Source organism: Paroedura picta, chromosome 15, assembly GCF_049243985.1.
Source record: "Paroedura picta isolate Pp20150507F chromosome 15, Ppicta_v3.0, whole genome shotgun sequence".
Lineage (NCBI taxonomy): Eukaryota > Metazoa > Chordata > Lepidosauria > Squamata > Gekkonidae > Paroedura > Paroedura picta.
The window spans coordinates 12,920,914-12,948,473 of NC_135383.1; the positions used below are offsets into that span (position 1 = coordinate 12,920,914).

Sequence of the window (27,560 nt, forward strand, 5' to 3'; positions counted from 1 at the left end):
TGTGGGTATCTTTATATGCAACCTATTTTTGACAGTATTTCCCATGAGCCTTCCATCAAGTTAAGCAAGGCAGCTCCTTGGATGGGAGCCTACCACGGACGCCAAGAAAGTTCCGCAGAGGAAAACCCACTACTTCTTGTCTTGAAGACCTTATGGCAGGGGTGGCCAAACTGGCTCTCCAGATGTCCACAGACTACTGGCTATCCAGATGTCCAGTTGTCCACATGTTGTTGGCAGGAACCTGTGGGAATTATAGTCCATGGACAACTGGAGAGACAGAGTTTGGCCACCCCTAATCTATGAGGACTCCATAAGTCAGCTGAGACTAGATAGCACTGTCCACCAACGGCAAAACAAAATGAACAAATGCATCCACATCCTAAGCTGGAGCAGTTTGCTTCGGAAACGAATTGAAGATGTCCCTGCAGTCCTCCAGGAAGGTAGCCTGGAGTGTTCTCTGAGATGCTGGGCCTGGGGACACACTTGTAATTTTTCCCCTGTCAGAAAAGTGTTACAGCACAGCAACTGGTGCAACGAAACGCTACTCAAAATGCCGCAGCCAACAACTGGCAGGAGGGGAGGACGCCCGCTGGCTACATTTGCTTTTTTCGGAACAGAACAATAAGTCCGCATACCTGGAACATCAATTAATCTCTTGTAGACATTCAGGAATGCTGCCTCTGCTTCTTTACTTCTTTTACCCAATGCATCAATCTGAAAAGGCAAAAAGAAAGAGGGTGAGACACAGATCAGCTTTAGAGGGTGAGGGGGGGGGGGACCAAAGTCATTCAGTGCACCAGCCGGGTTGGATTTATGGTTGTATAAACATTACTGGGGAAGCCAGTTCATTTCTTGTTTGAAATGGGAAGCTGAGCTCTCTGCAGGCTAATGGCAGGGCTGGAGAAATACGGCTTTGCTCTCTAGGTACCAAGCATCAGCATTCAGTTTCTAGGCAGGGGATGCCAGCCTCCAGGAGGGTCCTGGGGATCCCTTCGAATTATAGCTCGTGTTCAGTCTAAAGAAGAAGAATTGGTTCTTATATGCCGCTTTTCTCTACCCGAAGGAATCTCAAAGTGGCTTCCAGTCACCTTCCCTTTCTTCTCCCACAACAGACACCCTGTGAGGTGGGTGAGACTGAGAGAGCCCTGATATCCCTGCTCCGTCAGAACAGCTTAATCAGTGCTGCGGTGAGCCCAAGGTCACCCGGCTGGCTGCATGTGGAGGAGTGCAGAATCAAACTCATTTGCATGCCTAACCACTACACCAAGCTGGAGGGGGGGAGGCATCTCCCCCTCCCCCCACCCATCATTAAAGAGAGATGTATCAGGTGAGACTCCAGGCTGCACATTTTTGCCCAGCTTCACCTTGCCTGGCACAACTGGTTCCATACTTCTTCCACCTTCACTGTCAGACCCATCTAGGGATATCAGCGAGTTGACAAGACCTCACTGGAAAAGCCCCCATAAGATCACAACTTATGGCACTGGGCCAGGGGTCCGACTTCAAAGGCAGTGTCGGGTGTACCTTCCTTCCAGACGGCGCCACTGTATGTGGGGGAAAGCCAGCGCTCAATGCGAGCCTGTGTGGGTTGTAGGAAGCAATGTTAACACGGAGCCGGGACAAGGCGGCTGCTTTCAAAGATGGGTCCGTCACTCATCCAGGCCATTAACAGGTCAGCTTGGGAAGCGATACATCCTTAACAGCCTGGTGATAAACAACCTGCGCTCGGCCTGAACCATTATGTAGCACTTACCGGACAGGTACGATATCGGCCGTGCCTCGATCAATAAATGCACTTTCTTGCTTTTAATGCCAGCAGCGAAGCCTGCCTCATGAGCTAATGGGCCAGGCACCTTTCTTTCGGGATGGGGGGCCGTGGCACCGGGAGTCATCCGACTCGCCGAATGAATTAAGAATTAGTGCAAGCAGAAGACCTCCGTTTGGAGTAAAAGATATATATATATTAAAGAGCTGGGATGTACACCAACACATGGGATAGGCAACTTGTTTGCTGCTAGGAGTCAAATTCCTCCAGGCATTCCCAAGAGCGCAAAACTTGTTCCCATCTAATCCGTTGGCTCTTAAAGAGAAAGCAGGGATGCACAGGGTTTTAATAAAACTTAACCAGTTCAGAACCTGGGGGGTGAGAGCGCCTGAGCCAGGTTCACGCCCTTGCGCATGTGTTTTGACAGTACTAAACACAGCGACTTATAGCAACCCTACGCGTTAATGCCCTCCAAAATGTCCTGTTGAACCGGACTGTCCAACTGGGACTGCCCAATGGGACTGCCTTGCTCTGGTCTTCCTTGATTGAGTCAACCCCTCTCTGTTTTCCTGCTCTCTCCAACATTTCCCAGCATGACGGTCTTTTCCAGTGACTCGGCTTCTCTTAATGGGACCAGACTGCAATAGCCTCAATGTGGTCGTTTTAGCTTCTAGGGAGAGTTCGTATCATTGCCAAGGAGGAAACGTCGGGTGTGAGCTTAAGAATAGTTTGACAGCAGGGTGCCGCACAGGGTGGCCCAGAGGAATGAGCGTGGCCAGGAAAAGGAAATAACCACAGATACCTTTGGATGTGACCCGCTTAAGATCTGTTTCTACTCAACCTTAAAACCTGCAGCCTTCTAGCCCTCTTCCTTCCAGTTCCCAGGAACTGCTGGTCACCTGCCAGTCTTCTCAAAGAACTGTACCTCCAAAGGTGAAGGGAAACCCTGAACAAGCTTAAGATGTTTCCATGTCTTAGGTTACTATCCTCCCCACATGGCTTTCCATTCCGTAGCCCAGGGGTAGTCAACCTGTGGTCCTCTAAATGGTCATGGACTACAATTCCCATGAGCCCCTGCCAGCAAACAAATTGTAGTCCATGAGCATCTGGAGGACCACAGGTTGACTACCCCTGCCGTAGCCCGAATGGGCATCTAAGAGTGTTAGAACACACAGAGGGCTGTGGGGCTCAATCCCTGGCACCTCAAGCCACCAAGGTTGCAAAAGACTTTTCTCAGGCTCGGGTCCAGGAAAGCTGTTGCCATTTGCAGTAGACAGTAGTGAACCAGAGACGGAGAGACTCTATATAAGGTTATAAACACTATAACCGATATCTGGCACAGTGCGACGTGCGCAGCTTATCAGAACATCCTTTTGCACGTCTGTGCTCTTTCCCAAATGCCACATACCGCAGGGCAGCCAGGAAGGCAGGGCTGAGATCCTTTTTCCTCCTGCATGGAGAGGAGGGGGGGGGAGCAGCACAGTCCCATCCTCCCCCCCCACACACACACCTCCTAAGGCAGACAAGCCTCTTGGGTACTCTGCCTCCAGCATTTCACTCTTCACCAAATCTACCACCTCCAGTACATCCAGTTCTCCCTTCTGTTTCAGAATATGAGTAATGCCCACCAGTTTCAGCTTGGGAGCTGTTCCGATCCTTTTGCAAAGAAGTGGGTGACCCACCACGCTCGCCACACCCTACGCAAACTCCAGATTTCATTACCACGCGGCTCTCGGAAAGCTGTCCGGGCTGACATGGAGCAGGTCTATGGCCTTGGCCACTCTAAGCACACCAACTGGAAAGAGAGGGACGTTCTCTGCACCAGTGGCGTACTCCCCACCCCGCTCCCGATGGCTAAAGGATGAGGCCAAAGAGCTCCTGCCAAAGTTGAACGGGGATCAATCCATGAAGTGATACTTCCCCTCGGGCTTTCGATCTCGTCTGCTCCAGCGTGAGAAAACTAGAACGGAGAGAGTGATATGAAAAACCACTGTGGGGGACAGTAAATGTGATTTCCGGGGCTACGGAGCGGGCAGTTTGATTTGGGGTTATGACACAGAGCCGTTGGGGGAACGATTGGGGAACATCACTTTGTGGTGAGCCCTCTCCACTTTGTGGGATGCCCTCCCCACCCCCAACAGAGGAAAAAGAATGTCCCACCTAGCGTCTTGTAACAGCCATGCCCTTTTGGCTTAACATTCTACATATACATTCCTATTCTTGACTCACTCTCCCTCCTCTGACTAGGGTTGCCAACCTCCAGGTGGCGCCTAGAGATTTCCTGTTTTGACATCTGATTTCCAGACTACGGATATCAGTTCCCCTGGAGAAAATGGCTGTTTTGGCGGGTGCACTCCATGACCTGGTGTTGTGCAGAGAGACATCCCCTCCCCTCCCCGAGCCCTCCCCTTCCCTCTCCAGGATGTGTCCCCCTCAAATCCCCAGCTACTTCCCAACCGTCTCGGCCTCTACTCCAAATGGCCTGCTGGCTGTTCTTAACCCATTCCCCACTCGCTCCTACCCTCTCACTATTAAAGAGAAGGCCATGAAACCAAGAAACAAACTATCCCTTGAAGACGCCCCATCTGATGAGAACGGAGATATGGCTCTGCCTCTGGCCAAGTGAGATTTCTAGGCCATTTTGTTCACTGACAGCTGTCCAGGGTCTCAGGCAGAGAAAGGTTTCCCTCAACATCTGCTACCTGAGATCGTTCTGTACTGGAGCTGCCAGAGATTGGGCCTTGGGGTCTCAATATGTGTCCTACCTCGGGCCCATTAAAATGGCCATTGGGGTAGCTTATGATAGAGTGAGCCTATCTCTGTTGACATAAGTCAAGTCTTCTATGAGCCCAGCACCAGGCCGGAGGTTTCCCCCACAAGTACCCCGCAACCCTCTGCCCCCGATACGCACGCCGCTGCCAAGAGGAAGTTACACGGCATCAATTATTCCGCGAACATATTAGATTTGCTCTGGATTGTTTGGCTTTTATTACAATGGCTGAGGGAGATCTTTTAATCAAAAAAGGCTGATAAAGCTCAGAGCCGCAAATCAATGAGGGTGGGGTGGGGTGGGGGGAAGCTCTGTGGATATCACCCTGTGCCGGAGCGATTTGTCCGGAGCGATTTGTCACAGCTTTGCTCCACGCTTGTTTCCCCGCGTCCCTGCCCCGCCTCCCCGCGCTACATCGCCCCTGACCGCAACGTTACATTTATTCGACAGCAGAACAGCTGCGGGTGTCGAAGAGGTTAACTTCTGGAGCGCTTGGCCGATCTCCAGCCCGTGTAGTCGAAATCGGCGCTAATGCAAAGAAGCGCCCGGGCCGGTCGTGATTAATAGACTGCCACAGACGCCGCTTTCTACATAACGCACACTTTTCATTCCCCTGCTCCCATAGATCACGGACTTATCCTCAAAATATCTGACTGAAATTGAATTTGGCTTCTCTCTCAACCGTTCATTTCCTATGTTATGCAAGGTTATATCCTTTTCTGCATGAGCAGAACCCAAACCAGCTGCAGCTCCCTCGGAAAGAAAATGTGGTTCCAATTACGGAAAAGCTGGCCTGGATATTGAACCGCAGTTCGGCGGCGGCTCTAATTGAGCCATCACGGAGCGAGTCTACGGTAAAGGAATTGGATTAATTAGGTTTGTAAATTTAAACAGAAGGAATCTGGGGGGTGGGAGGAGGAGAGGAGGGGAAGGGGTAGGTACTCAACAAAGGTGGTGATGCTGCGTAAGAGCGAGATGGAAAGCGGAGAGAAAGGATCGCTTCCTCTATTCCAAAGCTTGTGGGCCACCTAGAACTCTTCTTCAATCGCAGGCATCTGGAGCGATGCTCCCAACGTGGAGGCCAGTAGGGTGACCAACCAGACCAATCTGGTCTGAGTTTTTCAGACCGGACCAGCAGCAACACTGAGAAAGCTGTTCTGACCAAGCAGTAATGTCAGGGCTCTGCCTCATCTCCCTCACATGGGGAGAGGAAAGGGAAGATGATTGTAAGCCACTTTGAGACTCCTTTGGGTAGAGAAAAGTGGCATATCAGAACCAACTCTTCTTCTTCTTCAGTAATATCAGGGCTCTCTCTGCCTCACCTCCCTCACAGGGTGTCTGTTGTGGGGAGAGGAAAGGGAAGGTGATTGTAAGCCGCTTTGAGACTCCTTCGGGTAGATAAAAGTGGCATATAAGAACCAACTCTTCTTCTTCAGTAATATCAGGCCTCCCTCAGCCTCACCTCCCTCATAGGAAGTCTGTTGTGGGGAAAAGAAAGGCCGCTTTGAGTGAATGTAAGCCACTTTGAGACTCCTTTGGGTAGAGAAAAGCGGTATATAAGAACCAACTCTGCTTCTTCTTCTGTAGTGCTTCTGCATCCACAATACTTCTTGTTCTTTCCCTGGCTGAAAGTCTCAGGACAAATCTATAAAGTAGGACAGAATCGTCACCTCCACAAGGGGGGCTAGGTAGGGCTGGAGCTGATTGTGAAGATCTGGCTTGTGGCCTCAGCAGTGAGTCCGTGGCGGAAGGGAAATCTGAACCAGGGATCTTCCAAGCCGCAGCTTGCTCTCTGACCTCACAGGGATGGTGTGTGATGTGTGGGGACTGAAACTATACTAGGCTGTAGGATTTCAGTACCTGAGAGGAGAGATGCAGAGGAACAAGAAAGCTCAAGTGCTCGTTCCTAGATGTGCAAGAATTTGTGGGTCTGGATCGATAACCGTAAAAATATGGGTCACAGGAGCTGTGGTCCTTTTACTCCCAACTGTGATGTTTTGTCCTGAACTCTAAGCAAAGTGCTTACGTGTGCCATAGACCCTCCAAGATTTCACAGGGAAGAATGCGCTTGTAGCATCCCAGGTGAAGAATCACTGGCTGAGCCTTATCCCTGCCCCTGCAGGGATGACCGACATACTCTGCCTTTCATATACTGGATTCATTTACTTTCCAGTCACCTGATTCAAAAGCCAGGAGAGTGTTAATTCTTTAAGTTACCATGGAGGGGGGGGGGGGGGAAGAACGACTCCAACGGCCCTAAAACAGGTTAATTTCCCTCAGCGGCTGCAGCAAGGGAGACGGTAGGCTGAGCACCACACAATGTCTTGGTATTCATGTGCATGCATGTATGGGCATGGCCTCTAGAGACACGCAGCTACCTCCCATTCAGAGATCTAGCATTAAGAAACTCTGAGGAAAGAGATGAACTCTGAAGAATGAAAACCCTTAAACTCATGCTAAAGGAGGGGAATGCAGAAGCGGGGGGGGGGGGGGCAAAATTAGGGGAGGGAATCTGGGATGGTGGCCAGAATAGATGGGAGAACTGTGAGAAGAACTTACGAGTTTAATCTTAAGCACAGCTACTCTCTTCTAAACCCCTCAACCTCAATGGACACGGGACAGTGTAAATCTGCTTAGGGCTGCATGCAAGCATGCAAGTATGATCTTAATGGTGTTTACTAGCTGGTTCAGGGGTCCCAACGTGGTGCCCAGGGACACTATGGTGCCTGTTGACATGTTTTGTGACACCTGCCAAGTGCTTTTGGAAAGAAAGCAGGGGCAGGTAGACCTTCTGTCCAGCACTGTTTCTGATGGGCTGTGCAGATTTTTGTTGTGTTGCTTTACTGTGTGACTGGGGATAAGTGATTTTATGTTTGGCTCTAATGCCCGTGGCAGTGGTTTTGTGGCTGTGCCTACCACGGAATCGCAAAACGCCAACAGGCTTTAAAAGGCGGGTCTTCTGAGTTAGCCGGTCAGTGTGAGACCCACAATGGAAAAGGTCTCCAAGGCCAGCGGAGTAGCATCCAATTTGGGGCTACTCCCTGCTCCCCTGGATTTATCAGGGGGCACGGTTTGTGATTAAACGTGCTATCCCCACACTTAAAACAGCTGGGCCAGTTTGCCCTTAAAGATCGCTTGCCCTATAGAAGGTGAAAGGAGGTGTTGAAAATACACGGCCGATCACATTCTTTTTTGGAGGGTCTGCCCTCCAGTGAGCTCGGAAATCGGAACTCCCTGTTGCTGGTGGACATGAATCTTCCGCCACATGAAAAGAATACGGAGGAGCTCAGGAAATCCTCGCCCAGTCTTAAAAATAGCTGCTCGGTGACATCACAAATGCAGGTTCAGACTCTCCATTTCCTAACGTTCAGATTTCTTTTCTTGCTCCCCACGGTTCGCGTAGCCAAGAAAGCGCCAGAAATATGTAGGGCAGTAATGTTTAATCAACCGGTTTAATAAGACTCGGCATCCTCCTGATTGACTACAAAGGGGCCCCATATTAATCAGGCAGCAGATTTGCTTTAAAAATATTTTTGACAGAAGTATGGATGAAACACTGCAGACTTTTTTTTTTTAATGCTGCCTCTGAAGAGGCATCCTCCCTTCTTCCTCCAGTGCACGAGAATGAGGGGAAAGTCCACATTCAGAGACAGTAAACCTCAGAATCCCAGAGGCAACATCAGGGGAAGGCCTTGGCCTCTATGCCCTGTTCACAGAATCATACAGTTGGAAGGGACCTCCTGGGTCATCTACTCCAACCCCCTGCACAATGCAGGACACTCACATCCCTCTCAATCATCCACTGTCACCTGCCATCCCCTTGAGCCTTCACAGAATCAGCCTCTCCGTCAGATGGCTATCCAGACTCTGTTTAAAAATTTCCAAAGATGGACAACCCACCACTTCCCAAGGAAGGTGGCTGTTCAGAGGCATTGGCTGGCCACTGTGTGGGACAGGATGTTGGACTAGATGGTCTGATCAAGGAGGGCTCTTCTGAAGTTCTTATGAAAGCCTCAGCCTCTCTGCCCTGCTGTTGGCCCTCCAAACTGGTTGGCCACTGCGAGGGACAGGATGCTGGACGAGACAGACCACTGGTCTAATCCAATAGGGTTCTCTTTCTGCTTTTATGTCGCAGATTGTCCATTTCTGTTTGCCACCCGATGCACTGAAAGGTCAGACCAAAGCTATCCTCTATAAATCGCCACAAGGAGCAATATTAATTTTTAAAACGAACAAGTGCTCTCCAAAGAACTTTCCATTGCAATAAAAAAAAATTAAATTAAGAAGGGACTGGGGATTACTCATTTTACAAAGTACAGCTGAGTCTCTCAATGGATAAACTTATGGAAGCCAAACATTAAAAGATTACTGAATTCCAGGGGGTGTCCAAAGCTTGATTCCACACATATATACATGCAACTGTAATTTGATGATAAAATGCAACATACATTTCGATACTGTTTAATCACTGGACAAGCCAAGTAGGATAGTAGAGGTTCTCTCTGTCTCCTATCCAAAACCAGCTTTCATTAAAATTACTATGCTGCAACATCAGCCAGCACCAAAACCTCCTAGGGGGTTGTCTCCATCTATCTGGTCCACCATCACCAATCCTGGTCCGAACACCACCTGCCAAGAACAGGGACCTCTGGACAGTGGCTCCTGTTTTATGTACATCCCTTATCAAGGAAATGTGGGAGATGTCCTCCACTGGCTTTTAGCAGAGGAGTAAATCTTCTGTTTTCAAAAGTACATTTTAGAAGTCTAGTTAAGCTGATAGCTTTAAAAACAGTCATATAAGACCTAAACATTATTCTTCCAGCTTCTCTTATAACTGTTTTTGATGGCTGGTTTCGTTTCATTGAATGTATTGTTACATGTTTACTGTATTTTGAAAACAATGAAGTTGGAAGGCAGTCTATAAACAGAAATTAACATAGCAGGGGCACTGGTGGAGAGAAAGAACCTTGGTCAGATGTCCAAGACACTGCTTCAAGCAGCTGGCCGTACTGAAGAGGAATAATGCGACAGGCATCGATGCGCATGTGCTTCCCTTGGCAAGCAGCACCATTCGCATGAACCACAGCCTGCACTCTCTACGGGTCTCTCAAAAGTGAGACGAGGAGTAGAAAGGCTGGGACAGAGATTGGGCAAGCTGCCATAGGGACCATGAATGATCGGAGGTCACCCATGACATCCTGACCAAGGGCTGTTCATCTGCCTGAGGGTCTCTAACACATACCCAAGCTTAGACAACTGTTTTTAAAGCTGGCAGACCTGTAGTAAAAAGGAAGGTGACGTTGTCCCAGTAAGTTCTCAGCAGCTAACTCAGCCCAGAAAGGTGGTCATAATGATAAAATGGGGAACAGGAGGAAAACTGCGTATACCACCTGGAGTTCTACGGAAAGAGGGTAGGGCCAAAGGCTAACAGCTGGTTTAACAGTCAAAGGCTGCTGCTTCAGAGTACCAGCTCCAAAGCACCCCAGCTCCTTGAGTGCCCACAACCAGGTGTGGAGAAGATCTCTTTCTTTTACCCCATGTTTGGCATCACAGGTTTGAAGGGCGAAGATCCTGATTGGTAGACAGACATTTTCCAAGCCTTTAAAGAACTTGAGCAATGCAGGGCCTTCAGTTTGCAAGACCTGACGTTTTAGAGGTCATTAATTCATACAGTTGACATAAGTTGGAAGTGACTTGACAGCAGGTAACACGCACACCAACCCCGACACCTGTAAAGGCGATGGGAAGAAGAAGCACAAGGATCTTACCTCTCCCTGGAAACTTTTCAATAGTGGAGCTACCTGTTTCCGCAGGTCCTGGAAGACAAAAACGAACAAACAAACCAATGCATCAGGAAAGGACTATATTTAAGGACAAAACAAAGAACTAACATCGGAAGGGGACAGTTTTAGATTCACCGAGCTACAAAAAGCCGCCGTTTGAATGCATCTGAGGCATTTCTGCCAGCTACTCTCTCAGCGCTTTTTCATTTCGCCAATTTTATCATATTAGCTGAAGGCTGATTACATTTTTAATCGAAACATTGCTATGAGCAAGGAGTGTAGCAAAAAAAGAAAAAAGAATTAACTGGCTTATGAATCCAGCCCAGTACACAATTACGGCTGTCCCAGGGGAAGAGAATTAGTTAACAAAAGCCTGTAGTAATGTTGGGTAATCAGTGAACTCCTTCAGCCTAACAACTCAACTGAAACAGTGCAATGAATGACTAATGGGATGTAAAACATGTGTACCCGCATGGAAAGGGATCAAGCGAGACCCCTCCCCTCCCCTCCCCTCCCCTCCCCTCCCCTCCCCTCCCCTGCCCCTCCAAGCGGAGCCTCCTTCCAACAGGCCAGCCAGTGGGCATCATTTATTTAGATCAGCGGTAGTCAAACTGCGGCCCTCCAGATGTCCATGGACTACAATCCCCATGAGCCCCTGCCAGTGTTCGCTGGCAGGGGCTCGTGGGAATTGTAGCCCATGGACATCTGGAGAACCGCAATTTGACTACCGCTGATTTCGATCTACACCCTCGCCTGCTCTGCGGGATTTATGTGGGCTTGCTTATTTGGAGCATGCCCATGGCTCCTATGGCCCGCTTGCGCAGACTCCAGCATCTCCGATCCCTGAAATGCCACGCTCCTTGTGACCTTCAGTATCTGACCTTTGAAAGCGAATGACGTCCACATGAGCAGGGCTTGCTCACTGGCCTAGCTGCCGTCCAGGGCACCCCCAGCTATGCATGCCGCCACCAGCTCAGCTTGCTCCAACGTCTCCCATGTGCAAAGGTGCCAAAAGGCTCATGGTAGCCACTGAAAGACCTTCTCCGTCTCCTCCTCCATCGTATTCCTTCTTCCTTATTAAAGCTGTCCATCATCGCCACCCAAGCGCTGTGCATTCCCAACTGAAATTATGCATTTGTGTGAAGGCCCCTTCTCTCTAGTCGATTTCAAAATCTATTGCTATCTGTTTCACTAGCTCTGGTAGTTGAGATAAATATTTAGGGGGGGGGACCTCCCATGCTTGGGAAAGGGTGAGTCATGGGAGAAGTGGCAGCTTGCAGCGGATTGAGGAGTAGGCATGCGGTGCAGCGGTTAGATTAATCACAGACTAGGATCTGGGAGACTCCGTTTCAAACCTCCCATCTGCCCTGGATGTATGTGGGTGACCTTGGGCCAGTCATGCACTTTCAGCCTAATCTATGTCATGGGGCAGTTTTGAGGAATACAATGGAGGAGAGGAGACCATACAAGCCGCTATTGGAAGGAAAGACGGGGTATAAACAAAGTGAATTAAATCAATTAAAATGTTAGGGGTCTCCCTGCGTGTCTTCCTTCTGACTATCCCGGACAAGATGGGTCCATCACATGTTACCTATCCTTGCCAAACTCTGATCTCCCAATTCCCTTGAGCCCTCCTGTATTCTGGTTTCTCATAACCACTGGCCGCCGGGGTCAGCTGTGTGATTTTATTTGGGGATACTCAGCGATCGAATGCACACAGTCATCTGACTGCAAAACCTCAGCACCACCAAGTATCTGTAAAAAGCTTCACTAATGCACGAGGCAGCATGGGGGCGCATCCTCTGGTATTCTGTGGACTAAAAACACAGGGATGGCCTGAACCCACACTGCGGTGTGCCAAGTTTCAGAACCAAGCTATAAAGTTCTTAGTTGCATAACAGATATAATCTCCCCTTGTCCTTCTCCAACTTTGAACCAAATGGAGGAGATATGCTACTTAAACTTGACCTTTAGGATGGCAACACAATAGACAGAGTGGCCTTAACAAAATATTTTAAATTAAAAATCATGCTTTTGCTCCAGGCTCCAGTTTCCCAGGGGTCTCCCACCCAAGGGGTTTAGGCTCTTTTGGTGAGAGACTCCTGCAGGTGCCCTGCAGATCTGGTGCCTCTAGCTCAACCCCCTGCCCTCCCCCCACCCCCCAAGACCACAGGATAGACAGGAAAAGAAAAGCTTGGTCCCTTTAAATTTCAAACTGTCCGATCGCCGCATGGCTAAATTATGCCCAAACTGTGGTTTGGTGATGCAGCAAAGGCTGGACTATTAGTCCCAAAGGTGTCCGAATCAACATTGATTTCAGTACTTTTTGGACTGTAAGAACCAAATCGCAAATGCTACCTGCTGTTTCAGCAGAACCAGGGTCCAATGAATCCACAGCAAAAGGCATGCTCATCCCTGACCTAGAGGGATGCCATGAGGGGATTCGCCTAACATACTATCACACAGTCTGACCCCTATTCAAAGGCACTGGGTCAAGCTTGCTACCTGGCTTGGGAAGGTTGAATACCCACTGACATGGTACACAATTACAGGTGGGCTGGAATACTGGCCCCTCCCATTTTAGGACTTATACATTTACAACAGAGGCTGGAGAGCCACCTGACAGAGAGGATGATTCTGTGAAGGCTTAAGGGGGTGGAAGGTCACAGTGGATGAGCGATAGGGAGGTGAGTGTCCTGCATAGTGCAGGGGGTTGGACTAGATGACCCATGAGGTCCCTTCCAACTCTATTATTCTATGATTCTATAATTCTAACAGGTATGGAAGTGGGGAGATCAGAATGGGGTGGGGTGGGGGGGACTAGGCAATAGGGATTCTAGTTCAAGTGGGACCTGGGGATCCCCTGGAATTACAGATCCTCTCCAGACTAGAAATCAGTTCTTCTGGAGAAAACGGCTGCTTTGGAGGGTAAACTCCACAGCATAATACTTCACAGAGGTCCCTCCCTGACCCAAATCTTGTCCAAGCCTGGCTCCACGCCCAAAGTCTCCAACCCGGAGCTGGCAATCTTACTAGGCGAGTGCTAATAATCTGTAGTGCTGGCTCTAAACCTCCTGTGAGATTTACTGCTGGCAGCTTTTAAAAACTCCTCCTCCGACAATGTTCCCCACTATTACACCAATGTCAGATGTGGTTCCTCCTTTCTTTGCACTAAACCGAAGAGACAAAAAAAAAAAGGGGGGGGGGAATCAGACATTCAGCCTGATGCATGAGAAATCTGCAGCACAGGGGAACAAACAAGCAAACAAACAAGCAAACGAGGGCATTGGATGATTTTGCTGGTCTTGAGAAATATTCAACGGCCGCCTGGGACGCCTGATCAGAAGAGGCTGCTCCATGGTAAATCTCGGGTCACACATTAATGCTCCCCTTAAGGGTACGTGGCACCGAACACTTTTGACAAACAAGTATCTGTTACGGCAAACTACCGGGCCGTTCCAAGCTCTTCCCCAAACAAACTCCTTTTCAAAGGTCTAGTGCTACTTGGCAGTCGGGAGGCAGAAAGCATCAGGCCTAAAAGAAGTGGGTCACTGGAAACAGCTGGAAGGACGACACTTTATCTCCACTGTCTTTTTTTACAGAAAGGGTCAGGCCGAGACCCAAGAAAATGAAGACCACTAGGGCCATGCAGCTGATGAAGTCAGCTTGAACAAACCAACATCCTTCCTACGCCTCTTCAGCATTCCACTCAGGGTCACTGTGCCTCAGTGGGCCACTCCCAGGAAGAAGGGGTGGGGGGCTGGAGTGCCAGCATTGGCATAGTCGTACATAATGCATCAAAAACCCAGAGGAGGCTCTGACACATCGTCTACCTCTTTCGTAGCGCACCTTTCACCTGAGGAGCTCAGAATGGTGTGCAAGCTTCTGGCCCTTCTCAGTTTTGACCTTGCAGCAACTTTGTGAGGTTGGTTGGGGAGCTGCAGGGCTGCAGGATTATTGGCTACCCAATGAGGGGGAGGAGTGGGGAGAAAATGAAGCATGGCTCCAAAATAATCCAAGAAAAAAAAATAAGCCTGGGTCCCAGGTATCAGTGGCCACCGATTTATTTTATCGGAAGGCCGAACAAAGACTTCCACCTGAGAACGGCAGAAACAGGCCCAAAGCATTTAGCCTTCCCAAGTGTGAGTTTATCCTTCAACAAAGCTGCCAAGAAAGGTCCTTCTCTTGAGGTCCTTTCTTTTTAAGTTGGGCATTCACCTGTCTGTATTACTTAGGCATATTTTACAATGGTGGGACCACATAAAAGGAATACATGGTGTAGGGGGGCTTGCTTCCTGCAGCTTTAGAGACACGGACTAGGAGCAAGGGGTTCAATTTACGGGAAAAGAGATTCCACTTAAATAGCAGAAAGCATTTTTGGACTGTGAGGGTTGTTCGTCGATGGAATATGCTGCCTCGGAGGGCAGTGGAGGAGTCGCCTTAATTGGAAGTTTTTAGGAGGAGACTGGATGAGCACCTGTCAGGAGGGTGGGATTTTTAAGTCCCTGAGAAGGTGGGAGGCTCAGCTGGATGGCCCTTTGCGGTCTCTCCCATCTGCCGATCCTGGTAACCCCCCCCCCCAAAAAAAAAAAAGATCCCAGAAAAAAAATCAAGATCACCAGGTCTGAAAGCCCCCCTGCCCTAGCACCTTCCCTCATCTGCGCTGCCTGGCTAGGGTCTGGCCGGCCACTTTACTCTTTTGCTTTCTAACCACAGCAACCGGGTGCTTTTGGATCCTGCCAAGGTCTCTTCCCGGCACCTCCCCCCCAGCACCGCCCGCACCGTTCCGCAAGTGCCTGCAAACGTGCAGTTTGTTTTCCAGAACGCTCCAGCTCTTTGCAGTCCCGGCTTGACAAAAATGACCCTCCGGGGATCCGAGACCTAGACGGAGTTCTCATCCGGAAAGTATTGTATCCATAAGCAAAATGAACTTTGAAGGAAGAGCTCCTGGATTCCCCAGCTCTGCCCTGGCATGCTCTCTCTCTCTCTGTACAGTGGGCTGGTGAGAGTCAGGGCAAGGGGGGGGGAGAAGCCCAGTTGCATTAACTTCACTGACATCATTAGTTCAGCTGTCGCAGTCCATCGCAGAGCCAGCTCATCACGGGGGAGAGCTGCGACGCCTTCCTAGCCGTCTCCTCCCCCCCCCTTTTTGCATTTCCACCCTCGTTAGGAGACGTTTAATAAGTGACCCTCTGCAGCAAATTGGTCAAGGCTGAGCTGTTCGGAATCCAGATGCTATCTGACAAGAACTTAAGAGAGGGACTTATCGGAGGGGAGGGGGGAGAAGGTCTTTTGCTGGCTTGAGCCAAGGCGAAGAGGCTCTCAGGACAGTCGCTGTGCAAAGGGAAGGAAGGAAAGAAGAGGCCCAAAGCTCAGCCGGACCCTTTAGGCAGGATGCCTGCAAAGACGGCCTTGTCCACCCGGTTTACACTTCAGGCAGATGTCACTCTTTAGCTCGCTGTCCGAACCAGGAGTGTGAACCACGGTTTGTTTCCAAGTCTGGCTGGGAGGGCAAGGGCAAGGCGTTCTTTTGGGAGTGATGGCAAAGCAGCTCCTCTCAAAACAAGGGAGGAAGGCTGGGCCTTTGCAGCAAACAATGGTCTGCTTGCTTACAGGGGGGAGAAGGAGGAAAAGAACAGCAGGGTGAGCGATAGGGCCCGAAAAAGCGTTTGGTGTCCGACCAAGGGGCGTCCTGAGATGCTAAACGCTGGTCCTGCAGCCTTGACCTGGATAGCTCAAGTAACCCCGATCCCGTCAGAAGCCAAGCAGGGCCGACCCAGGCTAGTAGTTGGATGGGAGGCCTCTGAGGATTTGAGTAGTTCCTCCAAGGAACTCTAGGAGTCGTGATGCAGAGGCAGGAAATAGCAAAACTACATCCGGTCCCTTGCCTGGCTGCCGACTCTCCTGGCTACACTACGCACGTCATACGATAAACGAACCGGTCTCACAGATGGGGATGCGGCACCCCAGAACTGGAGCCTGTATCACAACAGCGACAAACGGTATTTTCAATTATGTCTATGAGGACGTCGGCAAGCTACTCCGAGATTTTTAAAGAACTACTTGGGTTTTTTTTTTTTTTTACATCAGCAGAAGAGTACTCGCCAGCACTTTAAGGATGACTTGAGCTCGAGGATCTTGTGAAAATCCCATTAGCTTTAATTATTTATCAGAAGAAGATTTAGATTACTGCTCCTGACCTATTTTCCCACCCCCACCCACCTAGAGGGCCCGCCCAGTATGGAAATCAGAGAGAAAACTGCATTCGCAAAGCGGGGGGAGGGGGGGTTAATTCTGGTTTATCAGTGCGAATAAGTACTGGGTGCCAAAATGGAACGGACTTCTTTCTGGGCCAGCTTTCTGTGCATTAGGAGGTCCGATCCTCCTTTTTAATATTATAAAACCCAGCAGCGCTAAACTTGCTGGGCTGCAACTGGACAATCCTTTGTCTTGTGCCACGCGCAAAAATATTAGTCCTCGGCGTACCAGTTGGCTACACTGCCACCACCTGCCCACCCCACCCCACCCCCCGAAACAAATTCTCAGGTGGCATCCAGGGTTCAAAGAGGGCTTTGCTGGTGTTAAGTCTTCACTGCGGACGCTGGACAGCAGCACCCCAAGGCTGGTCTAATAAAAATGGTAGGGAAGGAAGAGAAAGGTAGCAATGGAAACATGACCATCAGCAAAAGAAGATGAGAATGGGGGAAAGGGAGAGATGCTACGAGGAGAAGGTTTCAGCCTTGTGCAAACGTTACCTTTGCCGCATGGGAGTGCTTCCTTATCCCCCTACTGTTCTTATCTCTGGCTCATGCAAAAAGGGGAATTGGCTCCAGGGCAGGCTTTCTCAACCAGGGTTTCATGAAACCCGGGGGTTTCTTGACTGCCCTGGAAGGGTTTTCCGAATGGGTGGGAGTTAATTTTTAAATATATTTTTAAAATTTGTTAAACATTTATCGGGTGATATGACCATGCATGGTCATTTCAATCCCCCCCTTCTCCCAAAATGGCCAATAATGAGCCTAGAGAGGGTGGGGAAGGTTGGGCGTGTCCACAGCTATCCTTCCCAACCATATTCTGCACGATTGCGCCACTTCTGGGGTTTCTCAAAGCCTGGAGAATGTTTCAGGGCTTTCTCAATGGTCAAAAAGTCGGGAAAGGCTAATGTAGGCAGAGGCTAGTATTGTGTTCCTCAATGGGGAGAAATGAAGCAAATAAACACATGAAAGCTGGCCTCGTTTCCCCCCCATCTAAGCTTTGAAACATTCAGGTGCATTCTAATCTCTTGCTATCCACCAATGCAAATTCTTTTATTTTTCCTTAAAAAGAAAAATTCCGGCAGCCGCATGCCCACGCTGACAGACTGCTTTCCAAACTGTTTACAGGACAAGCCGCGCATGGAAAATGCAGCTGCATCCACGGACGTCAGAATCAATTCTTTTCACATAACTTTATGAGTCAATTTCTCAAAGTGCCCGTTTTTCAGAACGCGGTAATACGGTACCGTCGGTTATGAAACGTTAAGTTAACGCCGTCCAGAAATGACAGAATGGGAAGCAATTCTGCTCCCTCCTCCCAGTCGTTTATTGAAAATGTCAGGGGAGAGGTTGCTTTTAAGAGAGACTACTCAAGCCTGATCAATAAACACACACTCTCCTATTGAGCAAGGCAGAGAATTCTTCGTTTCCTCCCCACCTTTCCATTTATCCCTATTTTTATCTCACTGAAGGAAAACCAGACATTACATGCAAATGCAGATAACAAAGCCCAGGTAACTTTTTTTTTATTTACAAAAAAAAATAATAAAAATGAAATGCAGGCTTGAGAGGCCCTGCCATTTTGACTGGGAAAGTGGGATCCTTCCACTTCCCTTTGCCTACCAGTTTTTAATTCATCCCCTGTCAATCGCCACCTTCCCCCACCCCATGCTGTTCCCAATACACATTGATCTCTGCATAGGGAATCCTGAAGGGGTTGGAGGAGGGGGAGAGTCGCTCGGGCCTCGCCATATGTATTTGCACACAACGTTGCCCCCACCCTCCCTTTAAGGACCTTAACAGGAGGAAGCCAAACCCAGCTTCCAATAGAAGTGACTCACGAACCTCATCTCCTGCCACAAATTTTATTCGTCTTTTTAAGGTGGTCCTAGACTCTTTTCGACGACTTCCAACAGACCGCAAGCGACAGGCTGAAGTCTGAAGAGTGTTTGGCCCAGGATTTGGTGGCCACATTGCCGGATGGAGCAGATATGTGCTTCAGCCTAGTTTTTGTTTTCTTTGCTACTTAGTTTCCACACCTAACTCAACATGCTGCCCAGAATGGTGAGGCTGCAAGGTCTCAAGGATCACTCAAAGTCCCATTTGGAGATTACTCCTTTATCTGACCTCCCAGGCGGAAAGAGGGTGAGTAGCTGTTGGGAGACAGGGCCCCCTTGGTAGTCGTGTTCCGACTAGGCATGCCCTCCCCCTTGGGAAACCTGCCTTGCCCTTTTCTTACCAACTTCTGAGAGCCAGCTTGGTGTCGTGGTCAGGAGTGCGGACTTCTAATCTGGCGAGCCGGGTTCGATTCTGCGCTCTCCCACATGCAGCCAGCTGGGTGACCTTGGGCTCGCCACGGCACTGATAAAGCTGTTCTTACCAATCACGCCCCTCCACCATGCTCCAATTGGGGAAAGAGGGGACAATGGCAGCCAGGCAAGCCCCTCCCTTCTCAGTTCCGGCACTCTAGGCCATGTCAAGTGCCATTTCTTTGGTCTCCTTTCCCCGCAGCAGGCCAGCTGGGCCCAAGGTCGCTGCACTGACCTTCATCTACTGGCCAGCCAACCCTTCCACACCACCACCCCCAGCTTGGCTCAGAGTGGCCAGCAGCTTCCCACAGCTCATCTGTCGTAGTTCTCAATGGCACACCTATGTATCAGAAGACACACTGCAAAGGACTGAATGCAAATGAATGCAGGCATCGTCGGGTTAAAAAAACAATCCTTGCCTTTGTGTGAACGTTATCAAAGAATATACTGCATCTAGAATGAGACAGCTGGTGATCACCGGAAACAGCAGGTGTACCAGGATATTGGGGGGGCTGCAGCAGCAAACAGAAATGAGTGAGAAACAGAGAATCTCACATCACAGACCTACTGAGTTTTGCATTTCAAGGTCTGCTGTTTACAACCCCCCAATATTCCACAGAAACCTAATTCTGCAATAATCCTGCAATAATGGACAGGTGCCATCCAGGGCAGCATTGGGATGTCAGAGTCAATATCTTGAGCCTACTCAGTCTCCCCACCCCACATGTTCTGATTCCCTAACCAATCTCCTAATTTGCAGGAGAAACTCAAAGTCTTCCAGGTAGTTTCGGGCAGGCAGCTATGCTGGCCTGTAGCAGAAGGGCAAAACTCCAGTCGCACCTGGAATGCCAATAAGGATTTCCAGGGTATAGGTTTCAGAGACTCAAAGCTCCCTTTGTCAGAGACCAGCCAGCAAACTGTGTTTCACGACTGCCTTTCAAACCAGAACTTGAAACCACAACACACAGTGAATTTCACCACTGGCTTGCCACAAACCTGAAGGTCAAGGAAGAAACTGAAAAGTGGGCAGGAGCACAATGGCTATAGCATGATTAGGCACTGCATGCAAACTGGACAAAGTACCATAAGAGCAGGACTCAGGTTTTGTGTTTTTCACAGGGATGTATTCAGTTAAGATTTTTAAATCACTTTGTAATAAAAGACACCGCTAAGCTCACAGGAGGCGCCATGGCTCAGGGGTAGAGGATCTGCTTGGCATGTGGCTTGACCTCTGACGTTTCCAGTTAAAAGGACCGGGTTGTAAGAGATGAGAGTTCGAATCCTAGAGAGCCTCTGCCAGTCTGGGTAGACAATACTGACTTTGAAGGACCAGTGGTCTGATTCAGTTTACGTGTTCATGGGCGCATTTATCAAAAATTAAAATTGGAAAAATAAATTATTGTTATGTTGTTAGTTGTGAAGTCGTGTCCGACCCATCGCGACCCCATGGACAATGATCCTCCAGGCCTTCCTGTCCTCTACCATTCCCCGGAGTCCATTTAAGCTCGCACCGACTGCTTCAGTGACTCCATCCAGCCACCTCATTCTCTGTCATCCCCTTCTTCGTTTGCCCTCAATCGCTCCCAGCATTAGGCTCTTCTCCAGGGAGTCCTCCTTCTCATGCGGTGGCCAAAGTATTTGAGTTTCAATAAATCACCAGATTACAATACCAGACAAACCTGGTCAGCAGAAATGCAATACACAGAAAAAAAATATTTTTGCAATTAGGGGAATTTTTGTTGCAAAAAACGCTTTTTATTGTACTCTCTGTCCAGCACTGGAAGCATTAAAGTACTTTCAGCTTAAGGGGAAATCACAGCAGAAGGATGGATAGATGGGCTCCCTCCCACACAGAGATCTCCGCCCCACCCCATCCTAAGCTCACCAGTGATCCATGTACATTGCAGGAGAAAGCCCAAAAAAGGGAAACTCAAGCTTAAGCTCACTTTGATCAAGACAGAGCACAGCAAAATCAACCCCACCATGTTCCAGCGCAAATTCAGAGGGGGCCGTGCTTTGGTGCTTGCAGATGCCAACAGAATGCACTTTATCTTTAGTAACTCAGAGAAAGAAAGAGACAAAAAGCTGAGGATGGGGGGGGGGGAATAGGTTTATTGTCATGAAAGCACATTCTGTTCCTCACGAACTTCAACGCCATTTAGGAATAAACGCTGATGAAGCTCGGAGCTTTCGGCTACAATGACTGCTACGTTTTCAAAGCCCTTCAAAAGCTTGCTCGGGTTTGGGGAGATTTCAATGAACTTATTTTCTGCGGCCACAATAAAAGAAAGAAAAACTCCCCCTTTCTTGGCTCTGAAGTAATTCAGAAATTTAACACAGTCAGACGCTCCATCTTGGCTGCGGCTCTTGGCTCGAGCGTGTGAATCAGCAAAGTCCCCACATGTCTCGCCAGCTTGGACAGACGTTCCTGATGTGGCCATATACGGAAAGCGGGAGATCCCAATATCTGCAATCTGGACCGTGCAATGCTTCTGAATTGGACATGTTGCTGACCACCACTGGGATGCATTTTCCTAGCGGCGGCAGTTCCTCTGCAAAGGCTACAGCCTCAAGCGAACAAGGCCCAATAAATGTGGGTGGCTTACTGCCATAAGCTCCTCCCCTTGCCCAAATCACATTTATTGTGCACACATGAGACTTCCATGTAGCCATGGAGCTGCCTTACACTGAATCAGACCATGGGTCCATAAAACTGACCTAATGCCCGAAACTAGCAGCAGCTCTCTGCAGTCTCAGGCAGAACTCTTTCACATCATCTGCAGTCAGATCCTTTAACTAGAGATGCCAGGAACTGAACTGGACACCTTCTGCATACCAAACTCTACCACTGAGCCATGGCCCTGCCCAGAGCCGTATGGAAGGGCGGTTGTTGTTGTTGGGAGTGAAGTCGTGTCAGACCCATCGCGACCCCATGGACAATGATCCTCCAGGCCTTTCTGTCCTATACCATTCCCCGGAGTCCATTTAAGCTCACACTGACTGCTTCATTGACTCCATCCAGCCACCTCAATGATGGAAGGGCGGTATAAAAATCTAAATAAATAAATTGTGCTAAACCACTGAGATGCTCAACCACTTAGCCACGTATCCCTTCCTGTCATATCCTTTCACCCCCCCCACAGCATCAGGGATTGCCAATTGGCCTTTGGGTGCCTTCCAACAACCCGAATCCACTTACTGAAGCTTTCCGACTTGGGACAAAAGCCCTTCCCTACTGCCTAGCAGCAGGAGCCCTTGAGAACCCAAGAGGGACCGAAGTAATTCAACCACGAGGGAGCAATCACACTGCTTAAGGCGTGGCTATAAACATTTCCAGCAGCCCCATCGGAAAAGGACATTTTTTTTTTGTCCCTACCCTTGAAGAGCTTGGGGTTATAAAGATAAATGGAAAACATGATTCAGGGTCACACCATAAGCTATAATCTCAATGCATGAAATATAATTGGGTTACCACCAACAGATCTCCCAACAATTTGGGGGAATTTACAAAGCGGACTTAAGGATCTCAGTGGTATGTGGTTCACTGCAGACCCCTTACATGGGAAGGATGTGATAAGTACACAAAAGGAATCCATTTCTTTGGGGCTACGACTAGGATGTTTGGGGTTTTCTTTTTTTACACAGATGAGAATATCACATTACAGAAATCAATAAGGCTGTCTGAAATCACTAAACGGCAACAAGGTTTCCTCGAAGTCAGCAGGGGAGGAGAATCGGAGGAAAATACAGGAGGATTGTTGTTTTCCTATTCAAGCATTCAATGATCAGGATGACCAATACAAAAAGAGACAAAAACCCCAGCCCTTCCATGTAAAATATTATTTATTTACATCATTGGTTCGTTTTTATACTTATACCCTGCTTTGCTCCTCAATGGGGGCCCCAAGGCAGCTTCCATCACTTCCCCATCTCTCTTATATCCTCACAACCACCACCTTGTGAGGCAGGTGAGGTTGGAGAGCGAGTAATTGCTCCAAGGTTACCCATGGCAGAGAAGCCGTTCAAACCAAGATATTTCAGAACCTACTCCAACAAACACACACACCCCCTCCCTTTCCTTTTGGCTCCTTCCAACAATCCAGTTCTACCTAATGTAGCTTCTCACTTGGGAGGAAAGGCTACACACTTGCTAAAGGATGCGATCCGTAACCATCTTCAGATCCATTATCCAACAAGGGTTCTTGCATCAAAATGAAAATGTCAACCCCACGTCTAAGAAGAGAGAGGCATGATTCAGATGTCAGCAAGAATGAACTTAGCAAATCCTCCTGGACACATGCTTTCCTCTCACCCCTTTCACACAGCTGGGTACAAGAACAAGAATAAGAAGAGTTGGGTTTTATATCCCACTTTTCACCACCCGAAGAAGTCTCAAAGTAGCTTACTCTTCCTTTGCCTTCCTCTCCCCACGATAGACACCCTGCAAAGTAGGTGAGCCTGAGATAGTGAGAACAGCACTATCAGGGCTGTGACAAGCCCAAGATCATGCAGCTGTTTGCATGCAGAGGAGTGGGGAATCAAACCCAGCTTGCCAGATTAGAAGCTGCCGCTCTTAACTGCTACATCATGTTGAGTTCTAAAGCCACGTTGGCAAAATATATAACTGTGCTTCACTGTGGATATATCTAATTAGTTGGTTGTATGCAAAGAGGGGGAAGCATGCTAGCCACCGAAATACACACACACCTCGCGGCCAAATTCATTCATATAATAGCAAATCAGGATTACGGACTGGATTCCCAAGGAAGTTACACCCATTTTTAAAAATGGCAGAAAGGTTAATATATTCAGTTTACATACCGACTGCTTAAAAGGAGTCCGTCTGTATATATATATGTTTTAAAACTGGCAGGTAGTGTTGTATTATTGCTATTTGCAAATGTGAAGCAAAATTCCATCCCTCTCATTTATCGACTTGATATTTTACTCAACTTTCCCCTATGCAACCTACCCTCTCTCACCTGCATTCAAGGAGATATTTCTTGCACAGATGGTTAGTATCTGGGTGCTGATGGATGAGAAGAGTACTAGATTTGGAGCTGAGACACTTGAGCCAAGAGCTGGTGACAACAAGGGACGGATGTGAAGACCTTCAGCACATGCTCTTCTCCGGAGCAAGTCAAACCACTGAGAGCGCGACCCAGCAAAGCATGCGCTCTGCCACACAAACACAGCCCTGTACAGAATTCACAGGGAACACATGCACATCTGTTTGTAAGCATGAGCCAACGCACTTTCCACATTACAAGTGAACTTGGGGACCAATTGATAAATGTGGAAGTTTAAACCAAGCATTCGGCTGTGCATGTGTCGCATGTAAGATTGCTAAATAAAAATCTCGCATTCACGGTACATGGATTGTACGTGGATTCACTGCTCACTTCTGAACAGGACTGATATGTTAAGTACATCTGTGCTTTGTAGTTAGATAATGAATGCATGCTGTTAAATCGTGTTCCTCATTTCATCTGCATCCAATTTATGCTCCCCCCCCATCCCATTTCCAACCATACCAAGATGTTTTCCTAACCAATCCAAAATAGAAGACAGAGGCAGCTTCCAATATCATGCCCAAGTGATTTTGGCTGCTCTGGGTACAGCTGCTAGAACAGTTTTCTATATTGTGGTAAACAAGTCATCCATTACATACAACAACACCATTAAAGGGCCTAGTGGTCGGTCTCTCTCTCTCTCTCTCTGTATGTGTATACACATACATACATACACACACACACACACACACACACACACCAAGACTGTTTTTCAAAGCCAGAGAGTGGGCAGCCCTTTTCTTTAGCAAGTTACCTTTGTACAGGTAACCACCGGGGTAGCAACAGGGTAGATGGTAAAGATCCGTAATTATCAGCAGATGGGCTTCTTTAAAAAAAAAAAAAAACTCCTTGTGCACAGTGGTGAAGACCAAAATTCAGGTCATCCCTACTACTTTAGTTATTAATAGTAAAATGGGGAGCTTGTGCCAATCACTAAAGCAACAACGGCAGGCTGCCTAGACAAGGTAGAAGTTTCCTATACACTCAAGGGACTACCCAGGTGTGACTCTGCAAATTGACCCCAAAGGATGGAGAAAACACTTGAAATGATGAAGGCTGTTGAAGACTGAACATGTTTCAGGAGGCACGGAATGGTAAAGGAAGGAGTAGAGAAACTGGCTCTTTCAAACCCCAGGAAAGCTTATAGTGTCCCCCAAAGGAAGATTTGGGCGCATTTGTGCATGAAAATTTCTAATTGTTCTTCACATCTCTCTCAGGAGTGTGCAAGCACACACACACATACACAAAGAGAGCTTTTTGTGTTCTAATGCACATCCTAATCTTTTTACCTTCACTTCTGAACATGGCTCAAACTGGGAATCTCAAAGCCTTGGAGACCCGTTGAACTTCGGGTCTGAAATTCAAATGCACCCAGCAACAGGCATGCATGTCAGACCTTAAAAACGGTGGCCAACCAAAAGCTCAAGTTGCATGGCATCTTCCTTTAAAGTATTTCATATTCTTTGAGGGGTGGACGCTAATTTTGCACCCGGTGCACTTGGAACACTAAAAACATTTCATCTTTGAGTTGATTTTCAGATCACATTTTAATTTTTAAAAGCATCTATGAATTATCAATGACCCGTTTCCATGTCATTGGCTCTGAAAAACACCGCCTTGGCAACATCTACATACACAAAGGCACACAAAAGCAGTATCAAGGGCTCTTGCAACCAGCGAGATACTAATAACTGCGCAAACAATGGGGTCATTCATTTAAGGCCCCTTCTAATAAAACCAACACAGAAGGAAGAGAGAGAGAAAAAATCAAGCAAAACAATTTGTTTGGGCACCAAGCGCCACCCTGGATATGGGTCACAAATAGCCAAATATTTGACCCAGGTCAGGATAAAGCTTCGAGCAGACTTTCTGTAGACCTTGTCCTTGAGGGCTCAGGCTAGCTTGACTGACACGGATCTCTGAAGTGAAGCAGGGGGCTGTCCTGGTTAGTGCTTGGATGAGAGACCACCAAAGAAGTCCAGAGCTGCTACACAGAGGTAAGCAATGATAAAACTGCCTGTTCTTTTTTCCCTTTGAAAGGGGTCACCTATTGTGTGAAGGAGAGGGCAGGGAAAGGAAAATGGCCCCAAGCCAGGCTTGCTCACTGATCAAAGGGGAGAGGGCAAAATGCCCTTACAAGATCCTTGATGCCTACAGACCATCTTTGGTCTGCTTCTTCTGCACATGGCCCATCAAAATCATTATAGCAGCTAGGATGGGTGCGTATTTGAACTTTAGGCCCTAAGAACCTCCTACCGTGATTTGGATGCAGAGTAAGAAGGCACATTCACAATTAACACACACCCCTTCATTTTTAGGATGGTTCTCAGTGGCTTGGCTGCCAAGGAGCCCATCCACTTGCAGAAAGAGTATGAACACAAGCAACCTTTGGATCCCACCCTAAAGTTTAGGTTCAAACCAGGACCTCCAACAGCCCCGGAGTCAAGGTTCTGCGATTGTCTCCAATACCAGCCTATGTCCCACCTCCTCAGAAATAGAAATTCTGTTTCCAAAAAGAACTGTAACTTCAGCAGACAGTTATTTATCCTGCGGAACCTTGTTGGAACCGAGCCAGAACAGCTCGGAAAATTTGCACGTAACCGCCTAAGCAAATTGGAAAGCTTTGGCGTGAGCTAGACCTCATCTCCGAAGCAATCGCGGCAACAAGGGCTTCTGCTCCAGATTAATACATCCTCAACTGTCACCCAGTCCTTGAGCACCATTTGTCACCTGACGGACGATGCGGAAGGGGGGTGCTTCCCTTGCGGGCAGCTCTGTCTGGCGGCGTGGTGGAGCCCTGTTTTCTGGAGATCGCACACATAAATCAAAAGGGAGAAACCTGCTCCATTATGAAGTCTATTTGCTCCCAGAGTATTGGGATTATAAGTAATCTTCTGTAACAAAGAGTCAATAAAGTTCACAAGTGCTTTGGACAAGGATGAGTCGGGCTGCCAGAGGCAATGCAACGATGTGTGGAGGAACGAGCAGGGGCCGCATGTTAAAACGAAGGTGGGTGACGGAGAAGATAGAGGCTATCTTGGGGGGCAGGAATTGCCCTGCTTCGTTCGCAGACCCTCCTCGCTCTGTGTCTGCTCCACCCCCCCAAAGCACCGGCCCCCAATGAAAGATCTAAACAACAGAGGACGTATCCTGTAGGGCAGTGGTCCCCAACCTTTTTATCACCGGGGAACGGTTAACACTTGACAATTTTACTGAGGGCCCGGAGGGGGGGGTAGTCTTTTGCTGAGGGACGTCGCCACCGCCTGAGCCCCTGCTCCACTTGCTTTCCCACCGGCGCCTGACTTCCTGCCGCCCACTGGGGGGCGCTGCCAGCAGCACCTGTGCAGTGCCACACAGTGCTCTGCCAAGGGGGAGCCCCAGCCATGGCGGCTGCCGGAGAGCACCAAAGGTGAGCCGGAGGCAGAGTGGCAGGGCAGCCCCTGAGGCAGTGGACGGGGAGGAGGACGAGGAGAAGCCGAAGCCCGGTATTAACTGATCTACGAACCGGTCCCGGTCCCCGGACCTGGGGTTGGGGACCACTGCTGTAGGGCTTATGCTATTCTATAAAATATCAATTATGTTGGTGGCCTGAATGGTGACAGCAGAC

The 27,560-nt window shown here is 48.7% G+C and overlaps 1 protein-coding gene across 11 annotated transcripts in view; it reads right to left on the bottom strand.

Annotated features, from left to right (window-relative positions):
• The window catches only part of CUX1 (cut like homeobox 1), a 282,235-nt gene that overhangs the window by 140,542 nt on the left and 114,133 nt on the right, over positions 1–27,560 (bottom strand). For all 11 annotated transcript variants that reach the window (XM_077311545.1, XM_077311544.1, XM_077311542.1 and 8 more), the window contains exons 3-4: positions 10,304–10,351; positions 636–714 (exon numbers count right to left, since the gene is read on the bottom strand). In XM_077311545.1, the coding sequence (XP_077167660.1) occupies positions 636–714; positions 10,304–10,351 (127 nt within the window). The remainder of the gene's footprint in view (positions 1–635; positions 715–10,303; positions 10,352–27,560) is intronic.